The sequence below is a fragment of the Rhinolophus ferrumequinum genome, chromosome 21 (assembly GCF_004115265.2).
Source record: "Rhinolophus ferrumequinum isolate MPI-CBG mRhiFer1 chromosome 21, mRhiFer1_v1.p, whole genome shotgun sequence".
NCBI lineage: Eukaryota > Metazoa > Chordata > Mammalia > Chiroptera > Rhinolophidae > Rhinolophus > Rhinolophus ferrumequinum.
The window spans coordinates 28808817-28828817 of NC_046304.1; the positions used below are offsets into that span (position 1 = coordinate 28808817).

Consider the following 20001-nt stretch of genomic DNA (forward strand, 5'->3'; position numbering starts at 1 on the left):
TACTTTGAATGCCATTATTTTAATTGACTAGAAAAATGGCACCAGTCTCAACATGTGCTAGGCAAGAGCATTTGATTGCCTTTGACTAGTACGCTTTCTCTGTTTTTAAGCATGCAGGTGTTTTGTAAAAATCTGTGTGAACCCAGCCATATATTTATGGTTAGTATTTGCCATGTAAATTCAAACTTGATTCCCAAGAGTGGAGGTGACTTGATGGATATCTCCTCCAGCTTGTCTGTAAGTTGTCTCCTGCTTGTTGTATCCAGGACGATACCTACTTATTTAGTCTTAGGCTCTGATTCTAGGTTGTCCAAGGTTTCTCTTCCCCACCTCCCACATTAGGAACTTGGTGCCATGTGGGTGGGAAGTTTGTCCTGAACTCTTACTCAGGTTGAACTTACTTCCTGCCTCATTCCTGTCAGCCCCTATTTACTAAAGGCTGGGCCCATTCTCCTTCCTTACCTGGTTTGGTCAGATTCCCTCAGCTGACTTGGCCCGTACCTGGCTCCGTAGCAGTCTCCGTTTTGTACTTATGAAGCCTCATCCCTGTTCTTTGTTCTCTTGTATCTTAAAAGCTTGGGCTAGAAGTGGACTGAATCTTCCTTACTCCTCAATGGAATTGATCTTAGGTTATTGCCTTGGTTTCCTACCCTTCCACGGTTCCAATTTTGTTCCCTCTATGCTTTTAGGCTTTTACCACCGAGCAGTGTTTTCTACTGCTTGCTGGGACTCGTGCCCCAGAACAAAAGAACCTCAGTCGTGGAGAGAGGACTGAGAATCTGGTGACCGAAATACGTAACTTTAGACCTTATTGCTTACCACTCACTGCCTTTCTTCTGTGCATCTCTGGGGATGGGGATGGAGATGGAAGACAGTCTATATGTGAGGACGTCGAGCTGATCTTCTTGAGGTTCTGCTCGTCTGAGAGGTCTATCAGCTTGGTGATGTATAAGCCAGAAACTGGTTGTTTGTATCTTGCATACTGGAGAGCATCCATGATCCATCTCATTTCACGCCAAACTTCATCTATTTGCTTTGGAATAAAATGGTACAAGACATAAGTTATCCAAGTGGTATTAAAAAGGAGTAAGTATCCTTGAGAATCCAAGATGACACATTTTCCACAGCATTGGTTTGGAACCAAATAGTTTCAACATAGTTTTGATAAGTTAGACAATACTAACTTCTTTATAATAGCATGTGTCTTGCATATTTTTACCTGAGAGGCTATGTCATTTAGTGCAAATAGCAGAAGACCTGGATCCCAGCTGGGATCCACCAGTTATTAGCTCTGTAATTAACCTTTAGCAAGTCACTTGACTTCTCTGAGCCTTTGCTGCCTTATTATGAATGTGGACAAAATATCTCCCCTTTCATACCTCACAGGACTGCTGTGATGTTGGGTGAAATTATGAATTTGAAAGTGCTGTTTAAAACTGGAGGGTACATTTCTCACACATATGAAGTGTTACTAATTCTCGCATATAATGAAATATTCCTCCTTAGGATATTGTGTGGAAGGCACATGATACAGTCTGAATTTTTGAAATGTACTTGAGGGAAAAAAAATGTAGTTTTAATTGTATGTGAACTTGAAAAACAAAGCATTAGTGGAATATTTTGCTAAGCAAAGGTTCATAGATCTGTTTTAATAGAAAAGGAATAACTTTATCTATTAGACTTATTACTTTCTTACATATAAAATAAGTGCGTCTAAAGTACAAAATAGCTTAAATAGCTTACCCCTGAGTAATTTAAACATCCTTCCATTTTTTTTTTTTTTTTTTTTTTTTTTTAGGGCAGCCCATTTTAGATTGTTTACTGTATGATTTCTGGGTTATCAAAATGTTTTTAACAAAATTTTCATTATAAAGTCCAGTAGTCATTTCTCTGAAGCCTATTAGTGCAAAAAGTCACTCATATTTTTGTCTACCTCTGTAGATGATAGATATTTTTCCAGATCTTAATAGACACTGGCCATGAACTTTCTGGTTATTCTGACTCTCTCCAAGGAAGGGCTGTGAGTAAACACAGTTTTTCATGGGACCCGGAGCAGTTGATAGGCTTTGTATCTAATTTCACTGGGTGTCTGGGCAAGCCATTAACTTCTTCAGGTCTATTTACTCAACTGTAAAAAGAGGAGGTTGGACTAGATGATGTCTAAGGTCCCTTCCAACTATGAATGCTTGATGATTTATTTTTAAAGAAACATTGGAAAGTTGGTGTCACTCACCTTCCAGGTAGAAGGTTTTTTCATTGTATAATATGGCAAGGTTAAGGTTTCTCTGACTGATTGTAGAAGTTTCAAAGATAAGGAACTACTCAGTGTTCTACTTTGTTTTCAAAACTCCTTCTTTGGGCCTTAATCTGTAGTTAAAGAGACTCTTTAAAGAGTATCCACAAAATGGTGCTACCGACAAACACAGAGCAAGTCTGAAACTGTGGCAGTCTGCCGTGTGCCCTTTTCAGTTCTGTTCTGTGCTGACGTGACAGGACTTGGCAGAATGTTTAGGGCTGATCCTGACAGCACCAGTGTGGGCTTCAGGCTTTGTTAGGCAGTGAGATGGGCAGGAGGTTCCGCGGTGAGCAGGCCCGGGAGGAGGCACTGAGAGTTGTAAAGGCAGAAATCTGAATGAAGTTCAGGGCGTAAAGCCAAAGTGGGGATTCCAGACAAGACTCGGACACATTTTCTTGATGGGATGGTTGCTCGCTCATCTGGCTTTTATTGGTCCTACCTTATGCAGCATAATCTCGTCTCAAGGTTATTTGAAAGGCACTACATGACTGTGGACAACTTTTGAGTGCCTGCCAGGGCAGGGACTGTGCTTTTGTATCGTTACTCTTGGCTGTGCAAAGAGTAAAGCAGGTACTCAATAAATGATTGCTCAGTGAATGAATGAATGTGAAGGAATGAATGGCTACCTAATTCTTTGGCTCTCCGCCCTCAAACAGACCTCTATGAGGATGAAGTAAGACAATGCAGATGAGCGCACTTTGTAAGGTATCCATTGCTATAAAACGTTCAGTCGTTAAATGGCAATCATGATTGTTGTAGTGGGCCACACGTGGCCTCCTAAAAGTTATGTCCATGTCCCCAACCCTGGAACGTGTGAATAGGACCGTTATCTGATGAAAGAGTACATACTCCTTTGTGGGGCAAAAGATGTGATTAAGTTAAGGATTTTGAGAGGAGGTGTTTTTCCTGGGTTGTCTGGGTGGGCCCTCATTCCCACGATAAATGTCCTCATAAAGACATTGTTACAGGAGTGAGGAAGAGAGAGATTTGGCAGATAGAAGAGAAGAAGGCAATGTGACCACAGAAGCAGAGATTGAAGTGATGTGGGTCAAAGTCAAGGAATGCCCACAGCCTCCAGAAGCTGGAAGGTTCTCTCCGAGAACCTCCAGAGGGAGGCGGCCCTGCCAACACCTTGATTTCAGATTTCTGGTGCCCAGAACGGTGGGAATAAATTTCTGTTGTTTTTAAGCCTCTCAGTTTTGTGGTAATTTGTTACAGCAGCCCTGGGAAACTAATATAATTATTAACAGTAATCCGTTTGTTCCCTTTGGATAAGATAGTTTTAGCCTCATTGCTGAGGATGGACAGTGAGATTTAGTGTAGCAATTTTTAAAATTATGTGTAGAAACAATGTTTACGTCCTAATTTTTCTCAGTGATGAAGTGATGAGGTATTAAGCAAAGAAAAATTAAAAACATAGGTACAGGGAGGCCTACGGACTGAGTTTCACAGACTTAGCTAAGTAGCTCTGAAAGAAGTACCATTTTCACCCATTTTACCTTGCACTGTTGATCTAAAAAAACTGACAACATAATCCCCCTGATTTTAAGGTCCAAATTCGGCTTCTAAAGACCTGCTGACACGTTTTTAAGAAGAAAGACCATGAACTCCCTAGGTCTGTTGCTTAAAAGTTCTGCATCCATTTCTCACCCTGCCCTTTAAAAATTTCAGTTTTCATCCCATAAATTACACCCCTTTCTCTGTACTCAGGCAAGATAATATTTTTATTAAAATGTAAAGGTGATTGGTTTTCTCACAGCACAGTTACAAGGTGCTTGAGGGGATGATAGATGGGCTACGTTTAATGAGCTGTGTTTCTATTACAGCTTAGGAGCACTGGAAGCGTTACAGTATATAAATTATAGCCTAATTGCCCTTTAGGCTTTAGCCGCTCAAACGATGCCAAGCTCCAAGTCTCTGCACTCTGACATCTCTGCTGCGTGTGGTGTCTGTGAAGCCTGGACGCCTATCTATGACTTTCTGTACTTCCCCTGGTCATGCCCTCCCCTGGCTGGCTGCGCTCCTTGGCTTCTTTTCCTCACTGTATTTACATAGACTCCCTTGCCTTACAATGTTTGGTTTGTGTAGTAACTCAACACTGTCTTAGATCTGAATCATACAAATGCTCTCGTGCTGGCGGTTGCCTCTGCAGGGTATGGTGTGTGGCGGGCTGAACTGTGAATGCCCATGGGTGAGCTGCATCTGGTTTTCATTCTGAGAGAGAGAGAGAGAGAGAGGAGAGAGAGAGAGAGAGAGAGAGAGAGAGAGAGAGAGAGAGAGAGAGATTGAGAAGCCCAACATAGATAGATTAAGGGAATAGGTGAACACTGCATTATCTTCAGTCAGTGAAGTTATCCATGTTGGCTGGTGCAAGGCAGTCCCATAAAGGCTATGGGTGCAGGGAGGTGGTCTGGTTTTATCCTGGCCAAGAAATGATGTTTTTGAACCCTTTGGAAACTGGCTTTTATCCAAGTGTATATGTACCTGGCTGGGTAGAAGGGAGACTATGTAGAGGGGCCCTCAGGTAACTGCTTTGGGAGACCAGAGCAGGCTAGAACTCTGAATTCCTGGCCTGGCCTGCCTTTATCCATCCCTCTTCATGGTGTGATGAAAGGAAGAGAGAAAAAGGCAATGGAGTCCTAGGCTGGATGATAAGAAAGGAGGCAAGGTAGTCATCAGGGAGTGAGAATGAAGCCAGGAACTCCTGAAGGGGTTTGAGACTGTGACAGACTAAAGACATTCAGCCTTCTCGTTGGATGAATATACTGGTTGCAGGGAGGCTTAAGTGGAATAAAGCCGAAAACAGAACCTGAGGCATGGTTACAAAGTCCTTCTCTAAAAGTATTTATGGTTGTTCCAGAAGTAATGAGATGTTAGAAACAAACAGGCCCTTAGAAAATCATCTAGTCCAATCCCTTTCATTCTACACATGAGGAAACTGAGGCCCCGGGAATCAAATGAACTGTCCGCTACTCCAAGGTTTATCAGAAGATTCTGGAATAACTATGGACACTAATTTGACTTCCGGTCGTTCTTCTCTTACGATGCTCCCCTGTCCCTTATATTGGGTTTAAGGGATAAGCCAGTGTTTCGTACTCTCCTCAATGCTTCATTGTTCCTTTTCTCACTCCTCCCCGCTATCTGTGTTCCACTTTTACTGGAAATAAAATAAATGATGTAAATGTTTGAATTTTAAAGTATTATGTCTTCAGGTCAAGAGAGCAAATTCATTTTTTGAAAGATTTATTTCTTGATTTGAGAGGTCACCTTGAAATATCTCATCTCCATGGTGAGAGAAGTAGGATAGGATTTGTCTGCCTACCACTTTCCAAGTATATTACGGTATCTTCTTCCCGAGTACTTAATAAATTCTATTCTTGCATATTCATGTTTCAAAGCATTTTCCCTTTTTATTAATGAACGAATGAATAAATGAATATTTGATTTATTGCATACTTATGTGCAGGCATTTTGCTGAATGCTCTACATGCGTTATTTTTTGAATTCTCTCAGTAACACTGTGAGCTAGAGCTCTTATCATCATACCTACCATTACAGATAAGGAGATTGGGAGTCAGAGAAATTTATTTGCCTCGTTCACAGCATTTCCTCATCTTAGGTCCTCACTACTTCTTGCCTAGATGATTGTATTAGATTTGTGTCTGGTTTTCCTGCCTTTAGTCTTCTCCTTAAATCCAGGAATGATATGTAAGTTATGTTGTAAGCATGGCCGGTGAGAATGAGTGCTTACTATAAACAACCAGTCTGGCCATACCAGTCACACGGGAGGACTATCCTAAACAGCTAAGAGAGCCTATAACTTACTTTCTCCAAAAACTTTGGCCACGTCCCTATTACCTATAGAATATAGTGCAAATTTCTTACTACGGCCTTTAATAAAGCTTACTTTTATTCTTGTGCCGTTTCTCACCACTGCCCATTGCCCAGTGACTATTTTGCTGCCCTTTCTGCCTGTCTGTTATTATTTTTTCTCCTCACTATAGTTTAACCTGTCCCTCCAGGCCCAGCTCAGGTCTCAGATCTCAGTTACATCCTCTATGGCAGCTTTTCTTATACTCACAAATGTCAGTAGATTTTTACTTCTCTGTGTTGATACAGGACTTTTTTTTCTCCCCTTCTTCTGCCTCCGCCCCTCTCCCCCACTCTGATTCAAGCTGTTGTTTCTCAGTCTAGTTGTGTAGGACACAGCTCCCTGGCCCCTGCTTGGTATTGTGAGCCTTGTGCTCCCCCCGGCTGAGGCAGTCGGTCGGCTGCTCACAGCAGGCTCACGGCAGCTCTCGCCGGCTGCCAGCCACTCACTCTGGCCACCAGCCGCTCCTGGCAGCCCACAGCAGCCCACGCTGACCTCCGGCTGCTCACGGCCACCCAGCTCCAGGGAGAGCCGTTGTTCACAATCTTAGCTGTAGAGGGCGCAGCTCACTGGCCCATGTGGGAATCGAACTGGTAATCTCAGTGTTAGGAGCGCGGCACTCCAACCACCTGAGCCACAGGGCCGGCCTCAGAACTTTTTTTTTTTTTTTTTTTAACTGCTCTTTTGGCACTGAACTCATTTTACAGTAGTATTTATACACATTTCTTGTCTATCATAATGGATTTTAAATCAGTTAAGGTCAGGGACCATGTCTAATTCAACTCTGTATTTCCCTTACAGTGCCTGACACCTGGGTGTTCAACAAATAATTATCGGATGGAATTGAATATATATCATAGTGATTTTTATCACGGGGCTCTTGCTATTTTACTCATTTTGTGAACTGGATAAACTATAGGCAGAAAGATCATAAGATTTGTTCAAGGGATTTAGAGACGATTTCAGACAAGACCCCAATTCTCTTGATGACTGGTCAGTACCCCTGGCACAAGACCCTGAGATTGTCACTGGGAAGTCTTTCCAGACAAGGCCATGGACAGAGAACACATTTTCTAACCTCTGTGGCCACATCTTGAAGCATCAACTCTGCCAGAAAGAAGTTCAAAGCGAGGATGAGGAAGCTTAAGTTCAACTTGATTTGGGTTAAAACAAACTAGTGGGTCATTTTCTTCTCTTTTTTCTCTGGAATATTGAGTTAATTAATACAATGTTTCTTTCTGTTGGATTTATCAATGGGCTACCAGGTAAGAATCACATTCTGATCACTACTTCTGGGTGGTGATTTTCCCCTCCATAGGGGAAACCACTGCTACCTGCCACAGTGGCTGATGAAGCTCTTGGTAACACTGTGATTTATCTGTAGCTTTTTCTAAACCTTTGCTTAAAACTCACATCTCCCTGAGCTCTGGATTTTGATAGAATCAACAGGCTGCTTGCACACTGTAGTCTTTCAATTAGCCCAGATTGCTGTTCTTTTGCATGCTTATTTCTAATCCCCTCCACCCTGCCCTTTCTTCCTTCCTTTTACCTCAGAAGAAACAAACTGTTACCTGAATGAAATCTAAAACTTGTTGGTGTCTTTGTTTGGCAGCTGCAACCTCGCTGTCTGAGATCGCTTCCCTCAGGACTGTTGGGTATTCAGAGAATCCAGCTCTACAACAGCAGAAGGCGGCAATACAGACTAATAAATTTCTCCCTGTAGCTGCAAAAATGAACTGGAAGTGGACAAGCAAAATAAAACATGTTAAGATCTGGTATCAAAATAGAGAAATTCATACCTCAGAGAAACAAGTTGAATGAAAACATGATTTATTAATCCTATCAGTGGAAAATATTAAGCCATAAATAAATTATAAATGTGCTCTTAAGGGGCCAGTTGTCTGGCTTTAGTCAGACAGTATTCCCTTTTAAGGTTTACCAAGTCCTGGAAAGGTATGGGGAAGTGGGGTTGGCTCAGCTGCAGTTTATGATGCTGAGCCCCTAAAGCTGGGGCTGAATGTGTGTGTGTGTATATATAATATATATTATATATATATATTTACACACACACACATACACACACACACACAGAAAATAAGTTTTCTTATCACTTTAAAGAAAAAAAAAAGCCAAGTAGCAATTTGAAACTTAGTTTTACAACCATGTCTGATTTCCTGTATGTATCTTGTGTGCTCCTTTCTGAGGCCAGAAGTCCCAGAAGATACAAGACATGCTTTTCTCAGGCTGTCTTTTTTTCTGGCTGGAAAAACTTCCCTAAGGACCTAGCATGATGGGTTTTGATCCTCCTCCCTGCCTCTCTGCTCCTCAGCTCCTCAAAAAGAATGACAGAACTGATGCTTTCACGGACCATTTTTATCTTCAGCAAACTTGGCCTTCCTCTCGCAGAAGATAATGGACCAGAGGAAAGGGTCTAACCTTCATCTCCATCATGGAGGAAGGAGAGAGGAGTGTGGGACTCAGCTCGGTGCAGACAGCCTGAGCTAGTCAGATCCTCCGTACTCCTCTGACTGGCTGTGATCACAGCCCGTAACTTCAGATTCCAGTGGGATTAGGAAAGCATCCCGATTCAGACTAGTGTAGTACCAGTCTCTTCTTGGCCACTGTTGCATTTGGAGATTCACTCTCTAGGAACTTCACTTCGTGTACCTCTGACCTGTACCACTATGTTCCATGCTTTGGAAATGTGGCTGTTATAACTCAACAAATATGTGGAAAGAGTTTTATTCTGGTGCTTTGGTGAGGAAGTCTAGGCAGAATACCTAATTACTGCTCTTGGGCCTGGCCTCTTTGCTGTTGATTCCTGAGACCTAGACCTGGCCGTTTAGGGAAGCTAACACCACATCCCCTTAAAATGGTAATCTGGTCTTCTCTATGCCTCAGTGAGGAAGCCTTACTTCACTGCATATCGAGAGATTTCTGTTCCCATCTTACCACTGACTGCTTTCTTGCTTGATTTCCTCGTAGGGTGAATCTCAGGGGGGTGTAAGGGTAACCTGCTCTTTCTGTATTTCCTCATATAGAAGAGGAAGAGGAGAATAGGGTGAGGGCTTCAGTGGCCCATCCCTACTCCAGCTGTGCACCATTTCAAGGAGGCATTTCTTAATTTGGTAGTCTCAGTACTGGGGTTAATTTTTCTCTCTGGTGTCAGGTCCTCCTTCCCACTTCCTCTACTCCAATATATTTAATATATTCTTGCCTGACGCACAGAAGAACGATTTCATACAGCCTTGGTAAATGACGAACTCCTCCCAAATGATCTCCTTTTCATACTATTTCCCTGCTTACCAACTACAGAGCTCCTTCTTGACTTCAAGATAAAAATCTAGACATCTTCTCACCATAAGGAAATTCCCTGCGATCTAGAATTTGAATACATCTTCAATTGTATCTTCCATCATGCAACCACCTTCCATCTTCCACCTCTTCCCACACTGACTCTAAACTTTGGTCAAGCTGAACTTATTACAGGTCCTTCTGTATTTACATGCTTTTAAATATGCACTTTCCCTGTCATCGTATTCCTTTCTCTACTAATACCGTCAGGTCAGCTTCTTCTGATACGATAAATGTCTTCTCGGTGGGATCTTCACGGACACTTCTTCCCCACCAGGCAGCATTAGTTTTTCTCTCATTTGTGCTACTAGGGCACTGGCTCTAAATGTATCAGGACACTTATCCTGCTTTATTGTAATTATGTGTTTACTTGACTGCCTTGACATTCATCTGTGATTTCTTTGAGGGCGAGAACCATGTCCCCTATTAATTTTTATTTCCTTAAAAACCTGGAACACTATAGCTTCTCAATTAATGTTTACTGGCTGAATAAACAGCAACAAAAAATGCATGCCCCGATCTGAAGAGGGCTGACCCTGCCTCCAAATTCTCCTCTTTCCGTCCGTTCCCTCTTTTCTCACTGTGCTCTTGATTTTCCACTTTTGAAAGGTGTATTTCAGGTCTTTGATATCTACTGGCAGCCTACAGGAAAGAGTTACCATTAATTTTTAGCTTACTCTTGACCCTTGTAACTCCCTGAATGTGTCTTTATGCCTTTCAAGGAGGGATTATATCCTGTTAGCACTTGACAGATGTCCACTCTTGGCTGGAGAGTGAAGAGCAGAGTGTCTCACAGCCTGCCTTTCCAAACCAAGTTGCTTAAAAAAAAAAAAAATCAACTTTCCCCCCTTCTTTCTAAAATATAACTTGGAAGATAGGGAGAGGGATTGAAGAATTTCTTTAAAAGAAGCACTATTAGTCTCATCTAAATTCTGCAACCCCAGGGTGTCCACAACTTTCTCTTGTTGTGTCTCCTTGCAGTAGGAGTCTTGGACCAGTGGGTGGTCTCACAGTGCCCACACCACCCGTGCCACTCACCACAGCGAGCTATGAGGACCTTTCAACTAAAACGCTTCACTTTCCTGCTCTAGTGGTTTCTATCCAGAGCCTTTAATGTTACTTTAACAAATGTTACTTTAACATAGTCTTTTGTGGTTTAGCAATGATACATTTGGTAGCCATCACTGAGGCAGGAAGGATAGGCTGGAAGCTTCTAATTTTTTTCTAATGTGAATCACATGCATTCTACAGACAAAATAGTATAAGGATACATAATGCACTATTGGGACCACATGATTTGTTAGTAATTTACAAACTCAGACTAATTTTCTGTGGTGTTTTCTCTGTCTTTTTTCTATATAAGATAGCGACAGATTAAAATGCAGTTGGTACCAACACTGGAAGTCAGATTAAGAGTATGGTAGAGTGGAAAGTACTTGGGCTTAGGTACCAGACATAACTGGGTTACAATCATAGTTCTACCGCTCACTATCTGCATGATAGCAGGCAGGTAACCTCAGGGAGCCTCCGTTTTCTCCTATGCTTCAGGGGTAATAATGCCTACCTAGGATTAAATAATATAATATATATAAAGTGCCCAGAACAGCATGTGGCACATATCAGATAAAAAATAAATGTTTGCTCACACCCCTATACCATCCTCCCAGGAAGAATGAGCCATTTAGTAGTTAGGATATTAGAATAGGACTGAGATTAGAGTAGTCTCCCTAAAGCTCTCTACCTCAATAAAGTCCTAGCCAGTCTGGGTCACGTAGCCTAGTTTGGAAGCTAAGGAATTGACAAGATTACCCCCGGGGTCAGTTTTAACTCCATGATTCTTTGCCAAGGTGTCAGAAAGAACCTGGGCACAAGATGCCCCTCTAAAGATTCCTGGTAGTAAATGAGTTGACAGTTGGAATTCAGGAATGGTGTCCTAAATCATGAAAAACGGGCATCAGGAATGAGGGTTGAGACTGTGCCATTTCTTGTAAGCCTGTGGCCTGGATTCCATTAGGCTCAATGCCTGGATGTCCCACAGGCACCTCGAAACTCCTCATGTGTCAAACTGCACTCATCATCTCTGCCCTCCCCCAGACCTGTGCCTCCCCTAGTATTTCCTATTTTGGTAGATGGCAACATTATCCATCTCAGCACCCTATTCAGACTCTCTGGCTCCTCCATCTTGCTCTTCAGCCACATTAAATCAATCACAAACTCCTATTGATTCTAGCTCCTAAATTCCTCTTGCCTCTGCTTTCTCTTGTATAGCCCTACCGTGGCAGCCTTGGTTAGGGGTTTTCTCATTGCCCACCTGGGTCACTCTCTCAGTGCCTCTAGCCTCAGCTCTTTTTTCATTTTTCCTGTCTCCTGCAATTCATCCTCTACAGAACTGCTAAAAACCAGTAAGACCATACTATTCCTTTTCTTAAAATCTTTTAATGACTCCCCATTGCCTATAGGATAAAGTGTAAACTCTTTAGGATGGCATAAGTAGCTCTTCGTGATTCTGACCTTCTTAATTTTTAGTTTCATCTCCTGTCACTCTTCTTTAGATGCCTTAAGCATCTGTCACAGTGAACTATTAAGAATGTACTTAATTCTTAATTAAGGGCTGCATTTTCCCAGGTCTCCAAGCCTTTGTGCATGCTGTTCCTTCTGCTTACAGTGATTTTCTTTTTCTGCTCCGCCTTTTCTTTCCTTTTCTGAATGTTTATTTATCCTTCGAGGCCTAGCTCAAATATTATCTCTGTAAGAAAGGATTAGGTGTCTTTCCTCTGAAATTCCACACAGCCTACCTCTTACAGCACTGCTTTCATTGTATTGGGCCTGTTGGTGGAGATGTCTGTATCGTCTACTGGATTCTAGACTTCTGGTAGGTGGACTGTATCTTACTAACTAATACCTGTATGTCCAGCCCTAGCACAGTACTTGGCATATCGTGGACACTCCATAAATGTTTGCTGAATGAAGGAGGTAGCCAAGCACCGAGGTATAAAATAGATACCAGGCTTCAATCTATCTTTTAAAAATTGCCCGGTTTTTCATTCTCGCTAATCCAATCAGTCTGAATCATAGAGCCAAGGAAATCAATATAATCACCTTTCCTCATCCTAGGCCTGCTGTCCACTGTGACTGCCCCCAGGGTCAGGGCAGGGCGACCTCTGGAGTTCAGGCGAGGCCAGTCCTCAGGAGGCCAGGTCCCTAAGCCGAGTCTCTAAGGGCTCATGATACTGCTTTTCCTTTTGTTTCTGGGACCAGTACACATAGTGACCCTTGCCAGCCCCCAGGCACAAGCCTGATTATGGTAGAGCAGGGCTATTCCGCTTTTACCCAAAGGATGGGGGAGTGTCAGCCTCAGGCTATGGCGAAGGAGTGGGTCTGAACGTCCCACTTGGCCTCAGGTCAGCCCTGCTCCTGGGATCTGACATCACCCTCCTGCGTGACACTAGTCCTGTGCAGGAACCCCTGTGGGTTTGCCCCAGCCTCATCTTTCCTCCAGGAAACACAGGGCTGAGCTCCTTTCTCATTTTGTCCTTGCTAGATCTACTTAGTGCTGGAACACTAAGGCTCAGGTGCTGCATTTTTTCCATAGCTGGTTAACAAGAGATATAAGCTTCACCCAGGCCAGGGCCTGCGACAGAATCAGTTTGCTAAATCTCAGACACTTCCATTGGGACAGGCAGGACTTCTACAAGTCAAACTGAAATACAGAGTAAGGCTTTATTATAATTTACAGATCCCCATAATTTGCATCTTTTCAGGTTGTGTTAGAATTTCCTATGTTGTCAATACAATTTTCTGCATTGTGACTGAATGTCCAACCACCCTCTACTTCTCAGAAATGCTTACTATCTGTGTTGACCTTTTACTCTGGACCTGTCTATGGAAGAAGGAAGTCCCTACTTATCACCTACATTGATTTCTTAGCCAAGCACCCTCTTACTTTAAGGCCTTTGCATTTGCTATTCCTGTTGCATGGGAATTTCAGATCTCTGCTCAAATGTATCTTCTGCAAAGAGGCCTTCTCAGGTCATCCTATACAAAATTGCAGCTCCTGTCACTTCACTCCAGTCCCTTACCCTGATTTATTTTTCCTCCTAGCCCTAAATACTGTCTGATATTTACAATATTATCATTTGCTCATTGGTTTACTATTTGTCTCCCCCACTAGAATGTAAACTTCACAAAGAGGTTGATCATTGCTGATTTTTCAGTACCTAGAATAGTCCCTGGCACATAGTAGGTTATTTAATAAATATTGATTGATGAATTAATGGACAAATGAGTGGAGAGAGGTGATTGTAGAATAGAGAGTAACATCAGTAGGACCAAGTGTGGCTGCCCACGAAGAGTGCATAAGCCTCCCAGAAAGCAAAATAGAGAGGAAACTTACAGGGCTTGCTCATCCAAGGTCTTGGTAATCAGATACTATTCTGATTGACACCAAATCATTGATTCTTCCCACCAATGCCACTGAGGCATGGGGAAATGAATGTCATGTATTTTTACCTATAATCACGGAACAATAATGACTGTTTTACACAGAATAGACTTCTGGTTAGCTCTCCAATGAAGTATTTTCCTTAGTTCTTTTCTCTGTTAATTACCAATTATCCATCCCTAGGAAGTCATTCCCTTTCTTGGTTTCAGATGTTATCAACAGGCACTGGTCAGACTTCTGTGTCTGGTACCCAACTTTCCCTCCTGCATTTTTATTGCCGATTGGACAGGTCCACTCAGAGGTTAAATTAGCACCTCCAGACTCAAGATGTTCAGAGCTAAAAGCATCACTTCCCCCCACCCCCCAAACCATTTTCCTCTCTGACTTCCTGACTTCTTATAATAGCAGCACTAGTTTTATGGTCTTTGAGGCTGGAAACCCTGGGGATACTCTAGACTTCACTTTTTCTCATTCAAAAAGTTGCCCAATCTTGTTGATTACTCCCAATGTTTCTTGCACCTGTACTTGTTTCCTTTTTATTATTATTATTATTATAATAACCTCTGAACTATTCCCTCCAACCCTGCTTTCAATTGATCTCAAACAGATTCTTCAGACTGCCTTTCATGATACTGCCCAGTATGTCCACAACTGGTCCATACAGCTTTATGTCCACTATTTCCTCCCATCACTTCTCAGATTCAGCCAAACTGGACCACTTGTCCTTTTCCTGACTCTTTCTGAGTTCTTCCGTTCTCCTGTCGTTGCTCATTCTGCTTCCCGACAAGAAGGCTTTTCTCATTATCCATGTTGATTAATATCCTGTCCATTCTTTAGCACCCACATCAAATAGCCTCTCCTCCAAGGCCACTTTCTGGTATCTTCTTTGAGAAAAATGTGCTTCCTTTTACTTTAATATGACTTAATTCTAATGATGTTGGCACATCCTACTTCATTAAATAGTAATTTGTATTCTTTTACTCCTATGACTGTACTGCAAGCCCCTTGGGAGCCTTTGTCTTACTCATCTCCGAATCCCCACATGAGGCGCCCAATATATAAACTTATTAACTGGAATGGACATACTTTGATCCAAACTATATTTCCCAGCAGCGATACTATTATATCGTGGAATAATAACGCTCTTTGGGTACGGAATTCCTTAAATGGTCACATTCACCTCCAGGTCTCTTAAGAGTGGTATGGCCGATGCCACAGACCCGAGGAGCAGGACTCTCAAGGCCTAGTGTGCAAGTCTGATAACTCTCCCTCCTCTGGGAAATAACACCCGCTGTTCATCAGCTTTCGGGCATCTGAACTACTCGGAGCAAGGGAAACTGAGAGGCTTCATCCATTTATCCTCAAAGGATAAATTCAGATTCAGATGCCCAAGTCTCAAAATGAGACATCAGGCAGTTGCCTTGTCTGCTTCTAAGTCTGGTGGCTGGGGAGCAATCCAGAGTCTGCCTCCATTCCACCCACCCAGTCACTCACCCTCCCACAAATCCTACGATTTATTTGAACTGACGGAACTCTTGCTAATTGCCTCTTATTGGCCTGTTACAAGATGAAGCATGGGGAAGAGACAAAGCCTCCCTATTCACATTCTCAGTGGGCAGCAGGGGTCTCTGCAAAAATAGGGAAACTGGGGCCCAGGCTATTCATTTCTGAAAGTCAGGACAAGATCTTCCACCATTCAGAATCCCACATTATTATAATCACAATATTGCATCCTGGGAGACCCTGTCAATTTCTCAGATGGTCTGCTAGAATTTTAGTCTATTTAATATTAGACTCTATTTAATAAATCAGCATGATTTAAAGTTATAGACTTTTTTTTCCCCTCCAAAGTGGTACACACTCTACATTTTAATTTCAGTTTTTCCCAGTTGAAGGAGAGGGAGAGAGAGAGAGAGAGAGAGAGAGAGAGAGAGAGAGAGAGAGAGAGAGAGAGAGAGAGAGAGAGAGCGCTTTTCATGAAAACATCAGTTCTTGTATTTATGTTTTAAGAAAGCAAAAGGGAGGCAAGAACTGCAGCCTGATAACTGAACTTTCTGTTTAGAATTCCCTCCTCTCCATTGGGCCTTAGCTACGTTTCAATAATTATTGCTCAGGCACATAGTCTTGGAGCTTTGCTTTCTCTCAGACTTGTACACAGTTCTAGGAAGGGTTGTTGCCAAAGCCATCATGTGATTTATTGACCCTCCACTGGGACAAGGGGGAACAGATATAACTTTGTGATTTTATTATAAGGAGGCTGGGTTAATATTTCTAGGTGAAACAAGCCACTATACCAAGTTCAAACATCTGAAGAGGGAGGTTAAGAAACCCTGAGTGTGGGGTGTAAGGAGTATTCTGTCCTGGGGCTGTACAGACGTCGTCTGAGGCAGGGAGCAGGAGAAGAAAGGCCACATTGTGACCCATTTCCAACACCTCCTGTGTGTAGAGGCGGAAGTTCCTTGCCTGCAGAGGGACACGCGCGGAGGAAAAATAGGAGAGTTACAACATGGCACTTACATAAACAACACCAAACTGGCATAAAACATCTAACAAAATTACATGACTTCAAGCTTGGAATTTTTATACAACATAAATATTAGGGTTCAGCCCATTTAATAATGCTATATAAAATCAAGATTTAAGGCAGTAATGTTCCACATAAACTCTGAAAACAACATTTATGCTTCTTATAAAAGCAGAAAATGATTGCATTCTGTGGGCTTTTCAAAATGATGAATATAATTACATGAAGCAACAAAAATGGATTGAATTAAAAATCCACTAGTTTCAATTTAAGTTGGTTAAGGGGGAAAAATGTAGTTTCTGGCCAAGGACTGAGAAAATTTTACAAGAATCCAAAAAAAAAAAAAAAATGTTGTATGCACTCTTAGGCAGTTAGGCAGCCTTCTCCCAACATGTATATGTAGCCCAAGAGTCACCAATGAAATATGAGCTGCTCCAAACCTGCTAAGCCCAAGAAACCCTTTAATAGTATCTACTGTCACAAGTAGACCTGGTATTTTTTTTTTTCTCCTCCTGAGTACACGGCCACCCCTGGAATAATCCAATTGCTCTCCTAGTGTGTTTATGGCCATCTTGTGCAATTTATTTATTGTCAGTGTTGGCTGTTTTGGACTAGCCTTGCAGTATTAACTTAGAATCAGAGCAATACCCCAATGGAAAAACACTCTTGGAGTTTCCAATCTATACCCCTGCCTCCATGGGTCAGAGGCCAATACGTGGTTGTCTGTCTGTTATTTAAAAAGAGACAGTTACTTCTACAATGGTCTTCCTGTTTACACGCTAAACTTGGTTCATTTTGTGTGTGTGTGTAGGGATGGTGTGTGTGTGTGCTGGGTAGGAGGAAAAGGTGAATGTAGGAAAAAAAAAAAAAAAGAATTCAAGCTAACACTACATCATGTTAACTTACAGGACAGAGCCTAATAAACTTTTTCTATTCTCTTCTATGCCAACAGTTTTCCTTGAAATTGCTTGTTAGTAGAGGTTAGAGTTGCACGTTTTGATTCAGATAAGACAACCATTTCAACAGTAAATTCTCTGTGGAAAGGTAGCAGGCATAACCTTGGCCATTGCTATAGATGATACGACCACTAGTCCTCTGTCCTTAGCTACATCGTTTGCCCATCTAAGTATACACTTATTTATTTCTTTGATTATTTCCCCTGCTTCATGCTATCCTGAAGCTGAGACTTGGTCTCTTTCAAGGTGGGCTAGCAAATGACTTTTCCCTGCTTGACCAGACCAATGAAACATGAGTAAAGGGGGGTCACTGCAGAGGAGCGAGAGAAAAGAGGCAGACGTGCAGTCTGTGTCCACCGGTAGCGTCCAATTCAAAGTGGCCTCGTGTGTGCAAAGGGGTATTTAAATCCATGAAAATTAACAGACATGTATCTTTTACCTTTTGACTTTTATGCCAGAATGCAGTTTCCATGAGCCATAAAAAGAAGATAAAACTGTAAGGACTAGTACCTGGTTTAGAGGTATATTGATCTGCTTAAGGAGAGCTTTCACTGCCATCTGGAGCTCGTAGAAGAACAATTGCACGGGGCAGTCAGAAGTATGATCCACACTTTCCATAGATTCAGAGCCAGAAAGCTTTTGGATCCATTCCCACTCCTCTCTGTATGTTGAGTCAAGTTAAAATTAGAAATATAACAAAAGTTCAGAACACAGCTCAGAACATTTTTAGTATATATGTCCAGAACCTGGATAACCACTTTCTGGTGGTTAAAATTCAATGCAATTCATGATATTTGAACTTTTAGCCACCCAAATGGAGTTTAAAACGAGCTTTTCCTAATTTGAGCTTAGTGCACCTATCAAACCACATGTACCTCAGAACAGCAGCTCTAATTTGTATCAGTCAGTTTTTGAGATTGGAGCTCTTAAATATTTTGTAATAATTTCCCGACAGTCTTCATTTTCCTCTCCCTGAAGATCGTCTCTAAGTTCTAAGACCCTACATTTTGCCACAAGGGGCATCTGCTGGTTAATTCAGCAATTGGGCAACCACAGGAGTCAGGTCCAACTCAGGCAACAAACCACATGGCACATTTCAACCCTGGCCTGTTGTAATCATGAGGACTATTTGGGTTTCTTTCCCCTTCCAAAAGCTTGAGGAGAATCACAAACAGGAACACCAGACAATTCCAATAAAAGAAACTAAGGGACACACAACACTGCTTCCATCCTCCTTTCAAGCCAGTCATATGTGTCTTTATTCTGTATGCTCTCTAATCCTTCCTAATGAACTTTTCCAAATGTCATGCAGAAGGGAAGGGAAAGAATGGTGGTGGGAGGAAAGCACATCTGGTTTGTCCCCAAAAGGCTGCTCTTCAAAAGAAGCTTGAAAAGATCAAGGTAAATGTCTCTTGGGTAACATTGTTTCCACAGGTATTTTAGTACAAGTCTCTAAACATATTCAGTTGGCCCAGTTTCTCCTCCTCCTAACTCTTCAGGGAACAGCAACATGCTCTTAGGAGCAGGCAAGAGAGGAAAGGAAAGCCCTCCTCTCTGGGGATGGAAAGAGAGGAGGTGCTAACATATGTTCCCACTCTCATGAAAACCCTCTGAGGGCTGTCCCCAATGGGTTATACCGGCCTGGGCTCCAATCTCTGGGTCAGAAAAAGAAATTGATTGTGACATGAGCTTTTCATCAGAAAACACTCTCTTTTAACCAACTACCCTCTTAGAATAGTTTCTGTTTTCAACATATCTGTTTCATTTCAATTCCCACACTGGAAAAGACGATGGAAAATCTACCCTTTGTCCCAATAAGAGAAAAAAAAATTAAATCCTACTTCGAAATTAAATCCTACTTCAATCTGGGCATACTGTTGGCTTCATAAATAATTGAAATCTTTGAGAACCTGCTAGGGAACTATTTCTTTTCTCCCATCACTGATATTGAACTAAATGAGGGGGCTCTGACCAGCACAAGTACACACAAAACCTGAAGAAGCACATTGCTAAAATAGCATCTGTAGTCAAATTAGAAAATAAATCCCTGGCAGGAATACCACGAAATATCTACCACTAACTAATCAGTTTAATTTCTATGGATGAGGGAGGTGGAACTGGCAGAGTGAAGACTACTGGAATCTCTTGTGAAAATGAAACTTGGATCCTTGGCAAGGAGAAATTAGTTGGTATAATCACTAAAAGATAGAGTCTAAACCTTTAAGATACAAATCTAGAAAAGGGATGAAAGTAACCATTGCTGTGTCAACCCACAAATGAGCCCCGTAACCTCTTGGGAAGGAGTGAGATAACTGATGTTGATTGTAGAAGTGACCACCAGATGGCAGACTTAAAGTCTAGGTGTAGTTGATAAGTGAAAGAGAACATGGCAGCTAGGGAGATCTTTGAAGAGACCATCATCGTTACCACCGTCTCCTTCATTGGCATCAACTAGTATTCATTTAACATTGTGAGACACTATAGTTGATAAACTTTCCACTTCAGGGACACAATTTTAAATGACCACATTAGAGTCTCTTTTGGTTAAGCAAATCCATA

General features: G+C 42.0%; 1 protein-coding gene across 1 annotated transcript in view; it reads right to left on the minus strand.

Moving 5' to 3' along the window:
- The window catches only part of ANKFN1 (ankyrin repeat and fibronectin type III domain containing 1), a 287775-nt gene that overhangs the window by 14742 nt on the left and 253032 nt on the right, over positions 1-20001 (minus strand). The window contains 6 exon segments of the mRNA XM_033091652.1: positions 820-1033; positions 7739-7815; positions 7818-7856; positions 7859-7903; positions 16257-16425; positions 17953-18103. Of these exon segments, the coding sequence (XP_032947543.1) occupies positions 820-1033; positions 7739-7815; positions 7818-7856; positions 7859-7903; positions 16257-16425; positions 17953-18103 (695 nt within the window).